Source organism: Delphinapterus leucas, unplaced genomic scaffold (genome assembly GCF_059928025.1).
Source record: "Delphinapterus leucas isolate spDelLeu-1000000601 "Yukka" unplaced genomic scaffold, BTC_Dleu_Yukka2 spDelLeu_asBTCV2_sq25, whole genome shotgun sequence".
Lineage (NCBI taxonomy): Eukaryota > Metazoa > Chordata > Mammalia > Artiodactyla > Monodontidae > Delphinapterus > Delphinapterus leucas.
Window position 1 is genome coordinate 10917764 of NW_028322234.1, and position 20261 is coordinate 10938024.

Genomic DNA, 20261 nt, shown 5'->3' on the forward strand with positions numbered 1-20261 from the left:
GGTGCTGGTCCTTGGAATGGTGATGTTGGGAAGTGAGTAGGAGGTGAGAAAATGGATACAGAGATTGCCCACGATGGGGAACAGAGAGATAGAACAGTAGCTAGAGGGAAGTGTGGAGTATTACAGCTTGAATTATGACCACCCCCAAAAAAGCTATATTGAAGTCCTAACCCTCAGTACCTGTGAATGTGACCTTATTTGGGAATAGGGTCTTTGTAGATGCCATCAAGTTAAGATGAGGTCATGATGGTGGGCCCTAATCTAATATGAATGGTGCCCTCGTAAGAAGGGGAAAATGCCATGTGAAGACAGGAACACACAGGGGGGAGGACAGCCATGTGATGACAGAGGCAGAGATTGGAGGGACACGCAGTTACAAGCCCAGGATTGACCTTCACCACCAGAAGCCAAGAAGAGGCAAGGAAGGACTCTACCCAGAGTCTCAGAGAGAGTGTGACCCTGCCCACACCTTGATTTTGGGCTTCTGGCCTCCAGAACTCTGAGAGAATACATTTCTGTTGCTTTAAGCCACCCAGGTGTGGTATGTTTTTACACCAGCCCCGGGAAACTAATGACATGGGGTCAGGGATTGGATGTGATTCAGGTTTAATTACCAAGGGGAAAGGTCCCATCGAGAGGGGAGGTGAGGGTGCAGGGAGACAAGGCTTGGCTGGGGAATCACTTGCTCCTCTGTAACAGGCCAGAGTGAGGAGGCCTGGTGCGGATGAGGGATGTTATTGATTTGAAGGCAGGAAAGGAAGGATGCTTCCTTCTCAGGCACACTCACAGGGAGGTGGCAGTTTCTCTGTCCCCTACTTGTGGTAAGTCCTGGGGTGCTATCGGCCCTGCAGAGTTGGGGCAGAGGAAGGGGCCCAGCAGCTAAGGCAGGACAGCTGACCCAGGGCTGAATCAAGGGGGAGAAAGGGGTGCCCCAGAAACTTCAGAGTCTGTTGGTGAATTGAGACTGTGGCTCCAGAGATTTGGAACAGAGGAAACGTGTGTGTGCGTGCATGCGTGTGTGCATGCATGTGTGTATGTCTGTATATTTCTGTGTGTTTGTGCTTGTCAGTGTGGGTATGCGCATACTGGGTATGCGTGGTGTGTATATAAACATTTGTGTGAGTGTATGCATGCATGTGTACTGGTGTGTGTGAGTGTACATGTGTGCCCAAGCAGCTGGGAGTGTGTGCAAGCATATGTGCATGCATCTCTCTGTGTACATTACATGTGTGTGTCCCTGGGAGTGTGTGCATGTGTGTGTGCACATGCGGTCATTCACAGGGTGGGCAGCCCTTGGCCCTGCAAGTGGGGTCACTGGGCCAGGCCCAGACCCTAACGGCTCCCCTCTTCTCCTCCAGCAGTGCCTGCTCAGGACCCCACCTGGCTCCAGGAGGAGAGCACAGAGGAAGAAGCCGTGGCTCCTGGGACACTGAACACTTGTCTGCAGGTAAGTAACAAATACTTGTTCTTCTTGCTTTGCCTCCTTGTCCCCTTCCCCTGTCTGGGAGTTTCTTGACCCCAGAGGACTGGTCTCCAGGCTTCCAGGCACTGGGCCTCTAGTGGTGGGTGGGCAGTGACCCCACTCCCTCATTCAGGCCTTCCCCCAGTTATCAAGGGCCATGTTCAGCTGAATGTCAGGAGGGAAAGCAGGGCGAGGACGTGAGCTGTCCTTGTCTTATAGTCATCATGGTCTCCCAAGAGCAAACAGTTGTCATTTACCAAACATTTTTCTCTTGCCTGTAACGCGATCAGGTCTGCTGGACCCTGGGGCTAGAGGGGAAGGACTTCCCAGCTAGTTGTTAATAACTAAGTCCTGTCATGAAGTTTAGGTCCTTTTCTGCCACCCCTTGGGATGCTGTCATTTAGGGAGGGAAGAGTAGATGGAGAAGAGTTCTAGTTCTGAGGCCTGAGCAGAGAGACCTCAGAACTGTGTCTGAACATCTACACGTAAGTGTCCCTTTCCCAGGCCTGCAAGCCCCACACTGTCCTCTTGAGTATTGGTCGGGGTGGCCCCTGGCTGAGCAGGGACGGGTGTGCGTTTTAGGAACCAGTCACCTTTGCGGATGTGGCCGTGCTGTTCACACCAGAAGAATGGCTGTTTCTAGACTCTGCTCAGAGAAGCCTGTACAGAGACGTGATGCTGGAGAACTATAGGAACCTGGCCTCTGTGGGTAAGGCTGGCCTCGCTGTTTCATCCACACACTTGCGCAGCTACTGTGGTTTCCCGGAACTGTGCTGGTTTCGGAAATCGAGAGGTGAAGAGACAGGAAGGTCCTGCCTTTATTGTGCTTATAGTCTAGTGGTTTCTTCTTGGAAATGAAGATCTGTCCATTGTTTCTGGTCTTCTCAAGTTTGTCCCTGAGCCAGGCCCCGGGTTTTGGGGACTGGAGAGTCCCACTGTCCTTCGGGACCCAGTGAGGGAGCTTGTACTTTGGTTCCTTAGTGAAAGAGCTTGGCCATGCCATCAGAATATAGGTGCGCCCATTTTGCTATTCCTATCTCCTGTGACCCTAAAGACTTCAGAATATCGGCTCCTGTTGCATGGCAGGCACAGTTGCTCATACCCTGCATCTTTTCCCATGAGCAGGAGATCAACTCTGCAAAGCCAGTACATTTTCCCATTTGGAGCAAAGAGAAGAGCTGTGTGTCACTGAGAGAGGGATCTTCCCAGGAACCCACTTAGGTGAGCACCAGGCAGATTAGGGGTGCTTAGTGCCCTTGATGGGGAAGGCTGTTGGGTTGAGCTCCCTCAGTAAATTCCACTTTCTTTCCTCTTTCCCTTCCCTTTTTATCCCTAATGCTTTACTTTGGCTTCATAGAAATATTTATCCTACCTCCTTTTCACATTTAGCACGTCCATGTGTATATTTCATCCAGTTCCTCCCCACTGTATGTTCTTACTAATACTTTCTCTCAACATAGTCCCAATCTTCATAGAATCCCTTCTTAGTAAATTATCTACTATTTCCATTCCTTGTTCCTATGATTACGTGACTCCTCACATAGCCAAACACCTTAAAATTTTCCTTTACTCTCTGATACATTCCTCTTATTCATAGATTCTTCCCATATTTAGGATCAGTATCAAAAAAAAATCTGCACATGCCTAGCTTTTTTTGTCATCTTGATCCCACAGTTTCCTTCTCTGTGTGCTTAATATTTCCTCCCCTTAATTCATTCCAGAACCTCAACTTCAACCCCAAGACTCAATTCCTAACCAAGATATTTTTGCAGAGATTCCATCCATTGGCACGAAAAGGGTAAGGCATAAAGGGATTATTCTTGTTCCTCTACAGTAGGAAATGTCTGGGATTGCTGTAGGTGGGAAACACAAGAAACCCAGAGAGAGATTCAAGGCAAGTGGTACTCACCAAGAAGAAAGCAGTTTCTTGGGAGAGAGTCTGTGAATGTCATGAATTGGGGGAAAACTCTAAACGTAGATCAAGATGTGGCTTTACAGAGTTCCCAAAGCTAACCATTTTCATAAATCTGACACAGATGTAGAGCATTTAAAACTTAATATAGCCTTACATAATACAGAAAAAGTCTACATCTAAGAAGCCCCATGAAAGTAATGAAAATGATAGCTGTTTGTGGCAGAGTATCTGCTTGAAGGAACTCAGGGTAGAAATGGTATAAATACACCAAAATGGTAAAATTTTCAGCTATAGGAATGTCTCTTTCCTACACTCAGTTCACTTGGGGGAGAATATCTGTGAATGCAATAAAGCCTCTGGTCTTCCTATTTTCCTCAATTGACAGGAGCAACCTCAGACTGGAGAAAAACTCTATAAATGCAATGTACTAAGGAAACCTATTAACAGCATCAAACCACTTTTTCAGTACCAGAGAATTCCTGCAGGAGGGAACCCCTGTGAATACCGAGAGAGTGGAAAACCCTTCTTCCAGACCGCTCACCTAATCGTGTCTGAGAAAATCCATAGCGGGGATAAAACCTATGCATGTAACAAATGTGAAAAATCGTTCAGATACAGCTCCGATCTCATCAGGCACGAGAAGACTCACACTGTGGAGAAGTGCTTCGAGTGTCAGGAGTGCAGGCAGGCCTTCAAGTATTCCTCAAATCTGCGGCGGCACATGAGAACTCACACTGGAGAGAAACCCTTCGAGTGCAGTCAGTGTGGGAAAACCTTCACGAGGAACTTTAACCTGATCTTGCACCAGAGAAACCACACGGGCGAGAAGCCCTACGAATGTAAGGACTGTGGGAAAGCTTTCAACCAGCCGTCCTCTCTGAGGAGCCACGTGAGAACTCACACCGGAGAGAAGCCTTTTGAATGTGGCCAGTGTGGGAAAGCCTTCAGGGAACACTCATCGCTGAAGACACACCTGCGGACCCACACCAGAGAGAAACCATACGAATGTAACCAGTGTGGGAAGCCCTTCCGGACGAGCACTCACCTGAATGTACATAAGAGGATCCACACAGGGGAGAAGCTTTATGAGTGCGCCACCTGTGGGCAGGTCTTGAGTCGTCTCTCGACCCTTAAGAGTCACATGCGGACCCACACGGGAGAGAAGCCCTACGCATGTCAGGAGTGTGGGCGAGCCTTCAGTGAGCCCTCATCCCTCAGGAAACACTTGAGGACCCACACCGGCAAGAAGCCCTACGCGTGTCAGGAGTGTGGGCGAGCCTTCGGCCAGTCTTCACACCTTATCGTACATGTGAGAACCCACACTGCAGGGAGACCCTACGAATGTAATCAGTGTGAGAAAGCCTTCAGGCACAGCTCTTCACTTACCGTGCATAAAAGGACTCACGCCAGGAGAGAAAACGTCAGGACTGGCGGCCTGCCTTTATCAGTGTCTCTTGCATACGGTGGGCCCCATGCTGATTAACTTCCAATTTGTAAAAACATAAACATCCAAGGCTGTGATCATCTCTCATAGTACTCGTTAAGCGACATCCCAGGTTTTTTTTTTTTTTTTTTTTTTTTTGACATCCCAGGTTTTGATGTATAATATTTTCATTTTGGTTTAATTCTCCATATTGTCTTAGTTTCTTTTACCACTTATTCTTTGACACACGAGTTATATGGAATTAGGTTTTTAAATAAAAGTACATGGGTATATTTTTATAGAGGCATAATTGTAGTGAAATGCATAAATCTTAAGTGTACAGTTGGATGAGTTTGACAGATGTATACTTGTATGTAATCAATACTCCATTCAGGATATAGACTGTTTCTGTCGTCCTGGAAAGTTCCTGCATATATATGGGTGTTTCTTTTTAGTTGCCTTTTTGTTGTTGGTTTCTAATTTAATTACACTCTTAGCAGGGTGTGTGGTCTTTATGTTGTTGAATGTTAAGTATTTGTGGAGATTTGCTTTTAGGTCTAGTGTGGCGCGTCCTGTTAGTTGCCTACCAAAATTGCCCCTTCTTGCTTACCAAAGCACTTAGGTTTTTTTTTGTTCAGATTGGGTCTGTGCACTATTTTTTTTTTTTTTTGTGGCTTAAAACAACAGAATTTTATTCTCTCAGAGTTCTGGAGGGCAGAAGTTGAAATCAAGGTGTCTGCAGGACCACACTCCCTCTAAATGCTCTAGGGGAGGTTCCTTCCTTGCCTCTTCCAACTTTTGGTGGCTCCAGGTGTTCCTTGTCTTGTGGCAGCATCTCTCCCATCTCTGTCTCCGTTTTCAAATGGACTTCTCCTCTGTGTGTCTGTGTCTTCTCCTCTTCTGTCTCTTATAAGGACACTTGTCATTGGATTTAGGGTCCACCCAGATATCCAGGATGGTCTCATCTCGAGATCTTTAATTACATCTGCAAAGACCCTTTTCCAAATCAGATCACATCCATAGTTTCCAGGTGGACATATCTTTTGTGGGGGCATCATTCAAACCACAACACCATCAGGGAATGTGCACTATTAAAACACCTCCATCTTCCTGTCCTTGCTGCCAGGCGAGACCACATCCTCCAGTCCTGGCCAGTATGAGACATCGCTGGGTGTGAGTCCTGGGAAAGATGTTGCAAAGGAGTGGTTTCATTTAGCCAGATCCCTCTCCTTCTTCCGTACAAGCAGACACCGTGTCCAGGGCTAGAGGAGCCATCCAGGGCTCCTGGGCTAGTGAAAGCCACAGGCTAAAGAGAGTGTGGCCAGAAGTCACAACCATCCTGGTTCCCCAGTTGGTGTCCTTGTATGGCTGTACCAGCCCTGGATTGTTTATTTCTGGACATTCTGTTACACGAATAAGATGTACCTCTTGCTGGTACATGACATTGTCTTTTTTGGGGGGAGGCTGGGGGAAGGCAGGGATGGGTTTATTATGGCTGAATGCAGTCTCTAACTGGTGCACTTAGTATATGGTCAATTTTTATAAATGCTTCGTGGGTAGTTGAAATCAATGTATTCTACATATATTCACTAGATGGAGCATATTATTTGTGTTTAAAAGTCTTTTACACATTTTAAAATATTGGTCTCTGTCTTAGCTCAGGCTGCTATAACAAAAATACTGTTGACTGGGTAACTAATAAACAACAGAAATTTATTTCTCACAGTCCTGGAGGCTGGAAGTCCAAGATCAAGGCTGGTAGATTTGACGTCTGGTGAGGGCCCACTTCCTGGTTCATAGATGGCCATACTCTCGCTATGTCCTCATGTGGCAGAAGGGGAGCAAGAGAGCTCTCTGGGGTCTCTATATAAATAAGGGCACTGATCCCATTCATGAAGGCTACATCCCCATGACCTAGTTACCTCCCAAGGGCCCCACCTCTTAATACCATCCTCTTGGGGCTGAGGCTTCAGCATGTGAATTTTGGGGAGCACAAACATACAGTCCTTAGCAGTTTCTGATCTATCATATACTGAGAAGCCTCTCAGTATATGATACTCTCCAACCATAAGTATGGATTACTGAATAAGTCTTGTAATTCTGTCAATTTTAAGTTTCATATATTTTGAAGAAATGGAATTAAATGAAAATATTTTTGACATTTTATGTTTCCAGATAATTGTTCCTTTTATTCTTATAGTGACCATCTTTCTCCCTAGCAATGAATATTCAACCATTCATCATCATATTAGCAAATAATTATTTAGTGCTTATTATTACTAGATAGTAGCTACTACCCTAAACTTCGTATCTTTTAGGTTATTTAGTCCTCACAGACTTTCAGGAAGGTACTGGTTATTATCCCCAATTCACAGATGAGGAAACTGAGGCCTGGAAAGTTGAGGTGAGTTTACAGAGGTATGTAAGGTGGTAAGTGACAGAGTCTGGCTCTTTCTACAGAGCTTCACCCCAGGGGGCCATTCTCCATTTTAACCTGTACTCACATGATTCTATTTTTGTGTTTTAAAGTTCTTTAATTGAGGCATAAATTAGGTAAAATTTCATAAGTTTTAGTGTATACCTTAATGAATTTTATATATGTCTATACCACCCACATCAAATATAAAATATTTTATCTCCCCGGAAGTTTCCCTTGGTCCCTACCCCAGTCAATAAGTCCCATCATCAGAGATAACCAGTATTCTGACTTCTATCACCATAAATCTGTTTTTCCTGTTCAGAGAAATAGAACCACACAGTATGTGGTTCTATTTCTTGTGTCTGGTGCCTGGTGTCTGGTGTTTTCACTTAATATAGTACCCATGAAATTTATCTTTGTCACATTATCAGCAGTTTATTCTTTTTTTTTAAATTAAATTTTATTTTTTTTACATCTATATTGGAGTATAATTGCTTTACAATGTTGTGTTAGATTCTACTGTATAACAAAGTGAATCAGCTATATGTATACATATATCCCCATATCCCCTCTCGCTTACGTCTCCCTCCCAGCCTCCCTATCCCACCCGTCTAGGTGGTCACAAAGCACCGAGCTGATCTCCCTGTGCTATGCAGCTGCTTCCCACTAGCTAGCTATTTAACATTTGGTAGTATATATATGTCAATGCTATGCTCTCACTTCGTCCCAGCTTATGCTTCCCCCTCCCTGTGTCCACAAGTCCATTCTCTACATCTGTGTGTTTATTCCTGTCCTGCTCCTAGGTTCATCAGAACCTTTTTTTTTTTTTAGATTCCATATGTATGTATTACCATACAGTATTTGTTTGCTTTTTCTGACTTACTTCATTCTGTATGACAGACTCTAAATCCATCCCCCTCACTAAAAATAACTCAATTTCATTTCTTTTTACGGCTGAGTAAAATTCCATCGTACATGTGTGCCACATCTTCATTATCCATTCATCTGTTGATCGACACTTAGGTTGCTTCCATGTCCTGGCTATTGTAAACAGTACTGCAATGAACATTGTGGTACAGTCTCTTTTTGAATTATGGTTTTCTTGGGATATATGCCCAGGAGTGGGATTGCTGGGTCGTATAGTAGTTCTATTTATAGTTTTTTAAGGAACCTCCATACTGTTCTCATAGTGGCTGTATCAATTTACATTGCCTCCAACAGAGGGTTCCCTTTTCTTCACACCCTCTCTAGCATTTATTGTTTGTAGATTTTTTGATAATGGCCAGTCTGACCGGCGTGAGGTGATACCTCATTGCAGTTTTGATTTGCATTTCTCTAATGATTAGTGATGTTGAGCATCGTTTCATGTGTTTATTGGCAATCTGTATATCTTCTTGGAGAAATGTCTATTTAGGTCTTCTGCCCATTTTTTGGATTGGGTTGTTTGGTTTTTTGATATTGAGCTGCATGACCTGCTTGTATATTTTGGAGATTAATCCTTTGTCAGTTGCTTCATTTGCAAATATTTTCTCCCATTCTGAGGGTTGTCTCTTCGACTTGTTTATGGTTTCCTTTGCTGTGCAAGAGCTTTTAAGTTTCATTAGGTCCCATTTGTTTATTTTTGTTTTTATTTCCATTTCTTTAGGAGGTGGGTCAAAAAGGATCTTGCTGTGATTTATGTCATTGATTGTTCTGCCTATGTTTTCCTCTAAGAATTTTAGAGTGTCTGCCCTTACATTTCAGGTCTTTAATCCATTTTGAGTTTATTTTTGTATATGGTGTTAGGGAGCGTTCTAATTTCATACTTTTACCTGTAGCTGTCCAGTTTTCCCAGCACCACATATTGAAGAGGCTGTCTTTTCTCCATTGTATATTCTTGCCTCCTTTACCAAAGGTAAGGTGACCATATGTGCGTGGGTTTATCTCTGGGGTTGCTATCCTTTTACACTGATCTATATTTCTGTTTCTGTGCTAGTACCATATTATCTTCATTACTGGGGCTTTGTAGTAGAGTCTGATGTCAGGGCGCTGATTCTGCCAGCTCCGTTTTTTTTTTTTTTTTTCCCTCAAGATTGCTTTGGCTATTTGGGGTCTTTTGTGTCTCCATACAAATTGTGAAGCTTTTTGTTCTAGTTCTGGGAAAAATGCCATTGGTGGTTTGATAGGGATTGCATTGAATCTGTAGATTGCTTTGGGTGTATAGTCATCTTCACAATGTTGATTCTTCCAATCCAAGAACATGGTATATCTCTCCGTCTGTTTGTATCATCCTTAATTTCTTTCTTCAGTGTCTTATAGTTTTCTGCATACAGGTCTTTTTCCTCCTTAGGTAGGTTTATCCTTAGGTATTTTATTCTTTTTGTTGCAGTGGTAAATGGAAGTGTTTCCTTAATTTCTCTTTCAGATTTTTCATCATTAGTGTATATGAATGCAAGAGATTTCTGTACATTAATTTTGTATCCTGCTACTTTACCAAATTCATTGATTAGCTCTAGTAGTTTTCTGGTAGCATCTTTAGGATTTTCTGTGTATAGTATCATGTTACTGCAAACAGTGACAGCTTTACTTCTTTTCCAATTTGGATTCCTTTTGTTTCTTTTTCCTCTCTGATTGCTGTGGCTAAAACCTCCAAAACTATGTTGAATAATAGTAGTGACAGTGGGCAAGCTTGCCTTGTTCCTGATCTTAGAGGAAATGGTTTCAGCCTTTCACCATTGAGAACGATGTTGGCTATGGGTTTGTCATATATGGCTTTTATCTGTTGAGGTAGGTTCCCTCTATGCCTACTTTCTGTAGAGTTTTTATCATAAATGGGTGTTGGATTTTGTCAAAATCTTTTTCTGCACCTACTGAGATGATCATATGGTTTTTATTCATCAGTTTGATAATACGGTGTATCACATAGATTGATTTGCATATATTGAAGAATCCTTGCATTCCTGGGATAAACCCTACTTGATCATGGTGTACAGTCCTTTTAATGTGCTGTTGGATTCTGTTTGCTAGTATTTTGTTGAAGATTTTTGCATCTATGTTCATCAGTGATATTGTCCTGTAGTTTTCTTTTTTTTGTAAAATCTTTATTTGGTTTTGGTATCAGGGTGATGGTGGCTTCATAGAATGAGTTTGGGAATGTTCCTCCCTCTGCTATTTTTGGAAGAGTTTGAGAAGGATAGGTGTTGACTCTTCTCTAAATGTTTGATTGAATTCGCCTGTGAAGCCATATGGTTCTGGGCTTTGGTGTGTTGGAAGATTTTAATCACAGTTTCAATTTCATTACTTGTGATTGGTCTGTTCATATATTCCATTTCTTCCTGGTTCAGTCTTGGAAGGTTATACCTTTCTAAGAATTTGTCCATTTCTTCCAGGTTGTCCATTTTATTGGCATAAAGTTGCTTGTAGTAGTATCTTAGGATGCTTTGTATTTCTGCGGGGTCTGTTGTAACTTCTCCTTTTTCATTTCTAATTTTATTGATTTGAGTCCTCTCCCTCTTTTTCTTGATGAGTCTGGCTAATGGTTTATCAATTTTGTTTATCTTCTCAAAGAACCAGCTTTTAGTTTTATTCATCTTTGCTATTGTTTTCTTTGCTTCTATTTCATTTACTCCTGATCTGATCTTTATGATTTCTTTCCTTTTGCTAACTTTGGGTTTTGTTTGTTCTTCTTTCTCTAGTTCCTTTAGGTGTAAGGTTAGATTGTTTATTTGACATTTTTCTTGTTTCTTGAGGTAGGCTTGTATAGCTATAAACTTCCCTCTTAGAACTGCTTTTGCTGCATCCCATAGGTTTTGGGCCGTCGTGTTTTCATTGTCATTTGTCTCTAGGTATTTTTTGATTTCCTCTTTGATTTCTTCAGTGATCTCCTGGTTATTTAGTAACGTATTGTTTAGCCTCCATGTGTTTGTGTTTTTTACATTTTGTTCCCTGTTATTCATTTCTAATCTCATAGCGTTGTGGACAGAAAAGATGCTTGATATGATTTCAGTTTTCTTAAATTTACTGAGGCTTGATCTGTGACCCAAGATGTGATCTATCTTGGAGAATGTTCTGTGCACACTTGAGAAGAAAGTGTAATCTGCTGTTTTTGGTAGGAATGTCCTATAAACTTATTTTCATGATAGATGAATGTCTTCGGTGAGTCTAGATGTAAACCACTGTGAGCCATCATAGGGTATCACCTGCTTTATACCCAATTATTCAGCATGATAAGCATGTGCTGCTCAATGGATCTTTTAGTGAAGTGCTCTGGGAGCAGTACATGATCTTACCACACTGTGTTTAGAGGGATCCAACAAGGTCTTGCTGGAGAGTGTGTACTCCTCAGACTTGGCTTTGGTTTTCTTCATCCTTTTGAACCATGTCCTGTACTGCTCTTTGACCTGTAGATGCAAAACGTGCTCTGGGTCAGAACAGAGAGGAATGAGGATGGGAAGAGTTTTGAGTGGGAGTCAGACAGTGATACCTGATGGCTTAGGAGGCAGTACACCAGGAAGATGAAGACACCCAGCAGGCTGTTGATGATGGTGAAGAGGTAGGCCATGATGTGGGCAGCCGGTCCCACCTGCAGGATTCCCAGACACCATGTGCATCCCAAGATGAAGAGCTGAGCTGTGGCTTTAAATGTCAGCATCCTGGGTAGGAAGCGAAAGGAGGCTCGTGATGCACCCTGAGCAAAACAATCAAAGCCATTTCTTTTCTACACCATGGATGCCTCTGACTGAGTTGTGGCCACTCTGATATTTACTGTCAATGATTCTCAAAAAGAAATGCTTTTTCGATCCCGGATGGCATTTAGACTTGGACTGAAGTTGGTAGTGACACTTCATAATGTGGGTTTCAGTAATATGATGTTGCATGAATATCCCCAGTTTCAGTCAATTGATATTACTGTGGATGTTCTGTACACCTGGCTGTGTGTTGGACCCTGTACATTAAAAATAACAAGGGCAAGATTTTTGTTTTCACAAACCTTACAGTCTACTGGAAAGCCAAATACAAACGGTCAATGATTAATTTGTGAATGTTAGGTACCTCTGTCCTTGGTCCCTCCAATGCTGTTCCTATCCTTTTCCTCTCTATGAACTGACCCAGAGCATGCTTTGCCCAGATGATTCATTCTTTGTAAACTTGAGGAAAGCAAAGCACATCCCTAGCCTCTTAGAAGATGTGATATGTGGCTAATGAACCTGATTTCTTCAGGTAGCACAGTGTGGTTGAGGGTAGCAGGAGGAGCTTGAATAAAGGTATGGGCATGAAAGGGCATCCTGGGTTCTGGGTCAGGTATGTAATTTCCTAAGTGGTTTATAAGGATGTAAATGTTCTCAGGACCTTTCTCATAGGGCCATGGTAGTAATCCCTGTTTTTCAGAACAAAGTCAATTCTCTTTGTAGCTGAGGTAGTTTCATTCTTGGGTTATAGGCGAATGGAATGTTTTTGGCTTGGGTGTCAGCAGAAAAACACTGTATCTGAACGTCCAAGGTGTGTGGCTGTACATCTTCCCTCAAGTCTGCTTAGAATTCCTGTGAATGTACATCAGGAGCTTGGAACCGTATGGCCTCGCTCCCGGATCATGCTTTTTATGAGGAGCAATGTGTACCTCTGATCCATCTCACCTAGTGATCCAGAGAGTGGACGTCATCAGTGTTGAGTGAGGAGAGCTTGTTTTTCACAATCCAGAAGGTTATCAGGAAGAAAGCTAAATTAATCTGCAGAAACACCATAAGGCATATTGAATACATCCACACCTGCTAAATGTTCCTCCTGGCTCATCCAACACCTAAACCAGCAGGTAGGAAGGTTTTTTATTTCACTACAGTCATAGAACACCAGACCAAACACCCAGTAACTCAGTTTGCATGGGAATTTACATCTTTAAACACTGAAAGTCCTGTGTCTAAGGAAACAATCCTTCCTGGTTTTAAAATGGAAATTCCTGCATCCTGGAGGTCCACTCATTCCTGAACAAACTGGAAAAATTGGTCACTCTGCCTATACTCCTCTTTACACCTCTGCTTTTGATTCACGCTCAACCAGATAGGAAGGATGCTCTGATGTCATCCATTACTCACAGAGAAGATGGTGCAGACAGGGCCAAGAAAGGTCCATATAAATCCTTTGTCTGTGTGGAGCCAGCATCTATGAGAGAGGTGGAAGGAGATTCAAGAATATATTGGCCTTACCAGTCCCCTCCACCAGGAAGTCTACACAAGCCACTGAACCAACATTACTCACTGGGGGCAGACAGCAAAAACAATGGGAACTACAAACCTGCAGCCTGCAAAAAGGAGACGCCAAACACAGTAAGTTAAACAAAATGAGAAGACAGAGAAATATGCAGCAGATGAAGGGGCAAGGTGAAAACCCACCAGAGCAAACAAAAGAAGAGGAAATAGGCAGTCTACCTGAAAAAGAATTTAGAATAATGATACTAAAGATGATCCAAAATCTTGGAAATTGAATGGAGAAAATACAAGAAACGTGTAAAAAGGACTTAGAAGAAGTAAAGAGCAAACAAACAATGGTGAACAACACAATAAATTAAAAAACTTCTCTAGAAGGAACAATAGCAGAATAACTGAGGCAGAAGAATGGATAAGTGACCTGGAGATTAAATAGTGGAAATAACTACTGCAGAGCAGAATAAAGAAAAAAGAATGAAAAGAACTGAGGACAGTCTCAGAGACTTCTGGGACAACATTAAACGCACCAACAGTCGAATTATAGGGGTCCCAGAAGCTGAAGAGAAAAAGAAAGGGGCTGAGAAAATATTTGAACAGATTATAGTTGAAAACTTCCCTAACATGGAAAAGAAAAGAGTCAATCAAGTCCAGGAGGTGCAGAGGGTCCCATACAGGAAAAATCCAAGGAGAAACACACCAAGACACATACTAATCAAACTATCAAAAATTAAATACAAAGAAAAATTATGAAAAGCAGAAAGGGAAAAGCAATAGATAAAAAACAAGGGAATCCCCATAAGGTTAACAGCTGATCTTTCAGCAGAAACTCTGCAAGCCAGAAGGGAGTGGCAGGACATATTTAAAGTGATGAACGGGAAAAACCTACAACCAAGATTACCCAGCAAGGAACTCATTCAGATTAGACGGAGATATTAAAACCTTTCCAGACAAGCAAAAGCTAAGAGAATTCAGCATCACCAAAGCAGCTTTACAACAGCTGCTAAAGGAACTTCTCCAGGCAGGAAACACAAGAGAAGGAAAAAACCTACGAAAACAAACCCAAAACAATTAAGAAAATGGTAATAGGAACACACATATCGATAATTACCTTAAACATATATAAAATAAATGCTCCAACCAAAAGACATAGACTGGCTGAATGGATACAAAAACAAGGCCCGTATATATGCTATCCACAGAGACCTACTTCAGACTTAGGGACACATACAGACTGAAAGTGAGGGGATGGAAATAGATATTCCATGCAAATGGAAATCAAAAGAAAGCTGGAGTAGCAATTCTCACATCAGACAAAATTGACTTTAAAATAAAGACTATTACAAGAGACAAAGATGGACACTACATAATGATCAAGGGATCAGTCCATGAAGAAGATATAACAATTGTAAATATTTATGCACCCAACACAGGAACACCTCAATACATAAGGCAAATGCTCACAGCCATAAAAGGAGAAATTGACAGTAACACAATCATATTAGTGGACTTTAAACCCCACTTTCACCAATAGACATCATCCAAAATGAAAATAATAAGGAAACACAAGCTTTAAATGACACCTTAAACAAGATGAACTTAATTGATATTTATAGACATTCCACCCCAAAACAGCAGAGTACACTTTCTTCTCAAGTGCTCATGGAACATTCTATAGGACAGATCTCATCTTGGGTCACAAATAAACCTTGGTAAATTTAAATTGAAATCGTTTCAACTATGTTTTCCGACCACAACGCTATGAGACTAGATATCAATTAGAGGGAAAAAAATGTAAAAAATCAAAACACAGTGGATGCTAAAAAATATGCTGGGGCTTCCCTGGTGGTGCAGTGGTTGAGAGTCCGCCTGCTGATGCAGGGGACACGGGTCTGTGCCCTGGTCCAGGAAGATCCCACATGCCGCAGAGTGGCTGGACCCATGAGGCATGGCCGCTGAGCCTGTGCGTCTGGAGCCTGTGCTCCGCAACGGGAGAGGCCACAACAGTGAGAGGCCCATGTACCGCAAAAATATATATATGATATATATATATATACATATATGATATATATATATATATGCTACTAAATAACCAAGATATCACTGAAGAAATCAAACAGGACATCAAAAATACCTAGAAAAAAATGACAATGAAAACATGACGACCCAAAACCTAAAGGATGTAGCAAAAGCAGTTCTAAGAGGGAAGTTTGTAGCAATACAATCCTACCTCAAGAAACAAGAAAAATCTCAAATAAACAAACTAAACTTACACCTAGAGCAATTAGAGAAAGAAGAACAAACAAAACCCAAAGTTAGCAGAAGGAAAGAAATCATAAAGATCAGAGCAGAAATAAATGAAATAGAACAAAAAAAAAAACCAAAATAGCAAAGATCAATAAAACTAACAGCTTGTTCTTTGAGAAGATAAAGAAAATTGATCAACCATTGCCAGACTCATCAAGAAAAAAAGGGAGAAGACTCAAATCAAGAGAATTAGAAATGAAAAAGAATTAACAAATGACACTGCAGAAATACAAAGGATCACGAGAGATTACTACAAGCAACTATATGCCAATAAAATGGACAAACTGGAAGGAATGGACAAATTCTTAGAAATGCACAACACTCCGAGACTGAACCAGGAAGAAATAGAAAATATGAACAGACCAATCACAAGCACTGAAATTGAAACTGTGATTTAAAATCTTCCAACAAACAAAAGTCCAGGAACAGGAGGCTTCACAGGCGAATTTATCAAACATTTAGAGAAGAGCTAACACCTATCTTTCTCAAACTCTTCCAAAATATAGCAGAGGGAGGAACACACCCAAACTCATTCTACGAGACCACCATCACCCTGATACCAAAACCAGACAAAGGTGTCACAAAGAAAGGACTCTACAGGCCAATATCACTGATGAACATAGGCGGAAAAATCCTCAACAAAATACTAGCAGACAGAATCCAACAGCCCATTAAAAGGATCGTACACCATGATCACGTGGGGTTTATCCCAGGAATGCAAGGATTTTTCTATATACGGAAATCAATCAATGTGATACACCATATTAACAAAATTAAGGATAAAACCATATGGTCATCTCAATAGATGCAGAGAAAGCTTTCGAAAAAATTCAACACCCACTTATGATAAAACCCCTCCAGAAAGTAGGCATAGAGGGGACTTATCTCCACATAATAAAGACCATATATGAAAAACCCACAGCCAACATCATCCTCAATGGTGAAAAACTGAAACCATTTCCACTAAGATCAGGAACAAGACAAGGTTGCCCACTCTCACCACTATTATTCAACATAGTTTTGGAAGTTTTAGCCACAGCAATCAAAGAAGAAAAAGAAATAAAAGGAATCCAAACAGAAAAGAAGAAGTAAAGCTGTCACTGTTTGCAGATGACATGATACTATAGATAGAGAATCCTAAAGATGCTACTAGAAAACTACCAGAGCTAATCAATGAATTTGGTAAAGTAGCGGGATACAAAACTAATGCACAGAAATCTCTGGCATTCCTATACACTAATGATGAAAAATCCGAAAGTGAAATTAAGAAATCACTCCCTTTTACCATTGCAACAAAAAGAATAAAATACCTAGGAATAAACCTACTGAAGGAGATAAAATGTCTGTATACAGAAAATTAAAAGACACAGATGAAAGAAATTAAAGATGATACAAATAGATGGAGAGATATACCATGTTCTTGGATTGGAAGAATCAACATTGTGAAAATGACTCTACTACCCAAAGCAATCTACAGATTCAATGCAATCCCTATCAAACTACCACTGGCATTTTTCACAGAACTAGAACAAAAAATTTCACAATTTGTATGGAAACACAAAATACCCTGAATAGCCAAAACAATCTTGAGAAAGCAAAACGGAGCTGGAGGAATCAGGCTCCCTGACTTCAGACTATACTACAAAGCTACAGTAATCAAGACAGTATGGTACTGGCACAAAAACAGAAATATAAATCAATGGAACAGGATAGAAAGCCCAGAGATAAACCCACACACATATGGTCACCTTATCTTTGACAAGGGAGGCAAGAATATACAGTGGAGAAAAGACAGCTTCTTCAATAAGTGGTTCTGGGAAAACTGGACATCTACATGTAAAAGAATGAAATTAGAACACTCCCTAACACCATACACAAATATAAACTCAAAATGGATTAAAGACCTAAATGTAAGACCAGACACTGTCAAACTCTTAGAGGAAAACATAGGCAGAACAGTCTATGACATACATTACAGCAAGATCCTTTTTGACCTACCTCATAGAGAAATGGAAATAAAAACAAAAATAAACAAATGGGACCTAATGAAAGTTAAGAGCTTTGCACAGCAAAGGAAGCCATATACAAGGTGAAAAGACAACCCTCAGAATGGGAGAAAATATTTGCAGATGAAGCAAGTGACAAATGATTAATCTCCAAAATTTACAAGCAGCTCATGCAGCTCAATATCAAAAAAACAAACAACCCAATCCAAAAATGGGCAGAAGACCTAAATAGACATTTCTCCAAAGAAGACATACAGATTTCCAACAAGCACATGAAAGACTGTTCAATATCATTAATCATTAGAGAAATGCAAATCAAAACTACATTGAGATATCATCTCACACTGGTCAGAATGGCCATCATCAAAAAATCTAGAAACAATAAATGCTGGAGAGGGTGTGGTGAAAAGGGAACCCTCTCGCACTCTTGGTGGGAATGTAAATTGATACAACCACTATGGAGAACAGTACGGAGGTTCCTTAAAAATCTAAAAATAGAACTACCATACGACCCAGCAATCCCACTTTTGGCCATATACCCTGAGAAAACCATAATTCAAAAAGACTAATGTACCACAATGTTCATTGCAGCTCTATTTACAATAGCCAGGACATGGAAGCAACCTAAGTGTCCATCGACAGATGACAGGATGAAAAAGATGTGGCACATATATACAATGGAATACTACTTAGCCATAAAAAGAAACGAAAATGAGTTATTTTTAGTGAGGTGGATGGACCTTGAGTCTGTTATAGAGAGTGAAGTAAGTCAGAAAGAGAAAAATACCATATGCTAACACATATATATGGAATCTAAAGAAGAAAAATAATGGTTTTGACAAACCTAAGTGCAGGACAGGAATAACGATACAGACGTAGAGAATGGACTTGAGGACATGGGGTGTGGGAAATGTAGGTTGGGAGTAAGTTAGAGAGTAGCGCTGACATATATACACTACCAAATGTAAAATAGATAGCTACTGGGAAGCAGCCGCATAGCATAGGGTGATCAGCTCAGTGCTTTGTGCCCACGGAGAGGGGTGGGATATGGAGGATGGGAGGGAGACCCAAGAGGGTGGGGATATGGGGATATATGTATACATATAGCTGATTCACTTTGTTATACAGCAGAAACTAACACAACATTGTAAAGCAATTTTACTGTAATAAAGATGTTAAAAATAAAAGAATATATTGGCCTTTGTGGATAAAGAATTGATAAATAAACATATCCCTCATCCTCCAAAGTATTTTTCTGCCTCCGTTATTAATAATAATAATAAATATTATTATTGCTTTTTTTGGTAAGAATAGTTCACATAAGAGCTACACCCTTAGCAAATTTTAAATATACAACACACTATTATTAGCTATAGGCACTATGCTCTGTAGTAGAGCTCCTGAAGTTATTATTTTGCAGAATTGAAAGTTTGTGTATGCCCTTTAGTTTGGTAAGGGACATGGCTGTATACTTATTCCCAATTCATCAGGCTGTATACATGAATTATGTGCAGCTTTTTACATGTACAGCAAAGTTAAAAAGTGGTTTTAAAAAAAGAAAAAATTTTTTAAAAGGTGTTTTAAGTTTTGGTCTTCAGATACACTGGCAGAAAAATATACATGTTTTAAAGAAAAAAATGAATAGAGAAGATAATTTATGGTTTATTGGAGCAATATTGAGTGTCTCCTCCTGTATAAGGATTTGTACTTGGTTTTGAAGGCCCAGTTCTTGTTAAGATAGAGTGATGTCTGTCATCAGGGAGTTCCTAGCTAGGTGGGCACATCAACAATCAGAAAATAGAAACAATCAAAATGATGAAGTTTACAATCAAATATGAGGAGCTGTCTGAACATGTAGCTGGATCTATAACCTAGTCAGGGTTATAGGAGATTCAGATATTGGGAAGGATTCCCTGAGAGAATTGAACTGTGTTTATGCTGAGATGTGGATAATGAGTAGGTGTAGATAGGATAAAAACATTTGGGACAGCCAAGGAGAGAGAGAGCGAGAGAGTATGAGAGAGAGAAACAACAGTAAGCCTGACACTGCTATGGCAGGGTTCATGTGCATTATGTAATTTATACTTCATGACAACATAGGTAATCAATTGATCACAGGTCAGACATCTGAGGCATAAGGATACAAAGTCAGTAACTGAAGTTCACACTAATAGAAATGATCAAGTTGGTGTTTCATCCCAAGTAGGGAATTGTGAATGATTTGGGAGGTGTGAGGACCATGGAGAGGGTTAGCTGGATCCACCAGGAAGAACCTAAGAGAGAGCTACTAAGGCAGGAGTTAGCAAACTGCAGCCTGTGGTCCACGTTGGGCTGCTGTCTGATTTTGGAAATGTGTTTTACTGAGTCACAGTCACATTCATTTCTTATAGCTTTTCTGTGGCTGCTTTTGAGCTACAAGGATAGAGGTGAGTCATTACAACAGAGACCATATGACCCACAAAGCCAAAATACATACTATCTTGCCTTTCACAGAGAAAGTTTGCTGACATTTTTGCTAAGATATCTAGGAAGGCCGGCATGCCAGGGCCCATC

At 41.0% G+C, this 20261-nt stretch overlaps 2 protein-coding genes across 7 annotated transcripts in view; one reads left to right on the forward strand and one right to left on the reverse strand.

Annotated features, from left to right (window-relative positions):
• The window catches only part of ZNF333 (zinc finger protein 333), a 27786-nt gene extending 18501 nt beyond the window's left edge, over positions 1 to 9285 (forward strand). For 2 of the 6 annotated variants that reach the window (XM_089905430.1, XM_089905432.1), the window contains exons 8-13: positions 1359 to 1447; positions 2045 to 2171; positions 2588 to 2683; positions 3184 to 3260; positions 3763 to 4933; positions 4970 to 9285. In XM_089905430.1, coding sequence (XP_089761556.1) covers positions 1359 to 1447; positions 2045 to 2171; positions 2588 to 2683; positions 3184 to 3260; positions 3763 to 4860 — 1487 coding nt within the window. In that variant the 3' untranslated portion in view covers positions 4861 to 4933; positions 4970 to 9285. The remainder of the gene's footprint in view (positions 1 to 1358; positions 1448 to 2044; positions 2172 to 2587; positions 2684 to 3183; positions 3261 to 3762; positions 4934 to 4969) is intronic. The other 4 variants (XM_089905433.1, XM_089905431.1, XM_089905435.1 and 1 more) reach the window with 4 other exon arrangements.
• ADGRE2 (adhesion G protein-coupled receptor E2) overlaps positions 9232 to 20261 on the reverse strand; it is a 29406-nt gene continuing 18376 nt past the window's right edge. The window contains 4 exon segments of the mRNA XM_089905889.1: positions 9232 to 11598; positions 11682 to 11885; positions 12853 to 12924; positions 13288 to 13354. Of these exon segments, the coding sequence (XP_089762015.1) occupies positions 11452 to 11598; positions 11682 to 11885; positions 12853 to 12924; positions 13288 to 13354 (490 nt within the window). The 3' untranslated portion in view covers positions 9232 to 11451.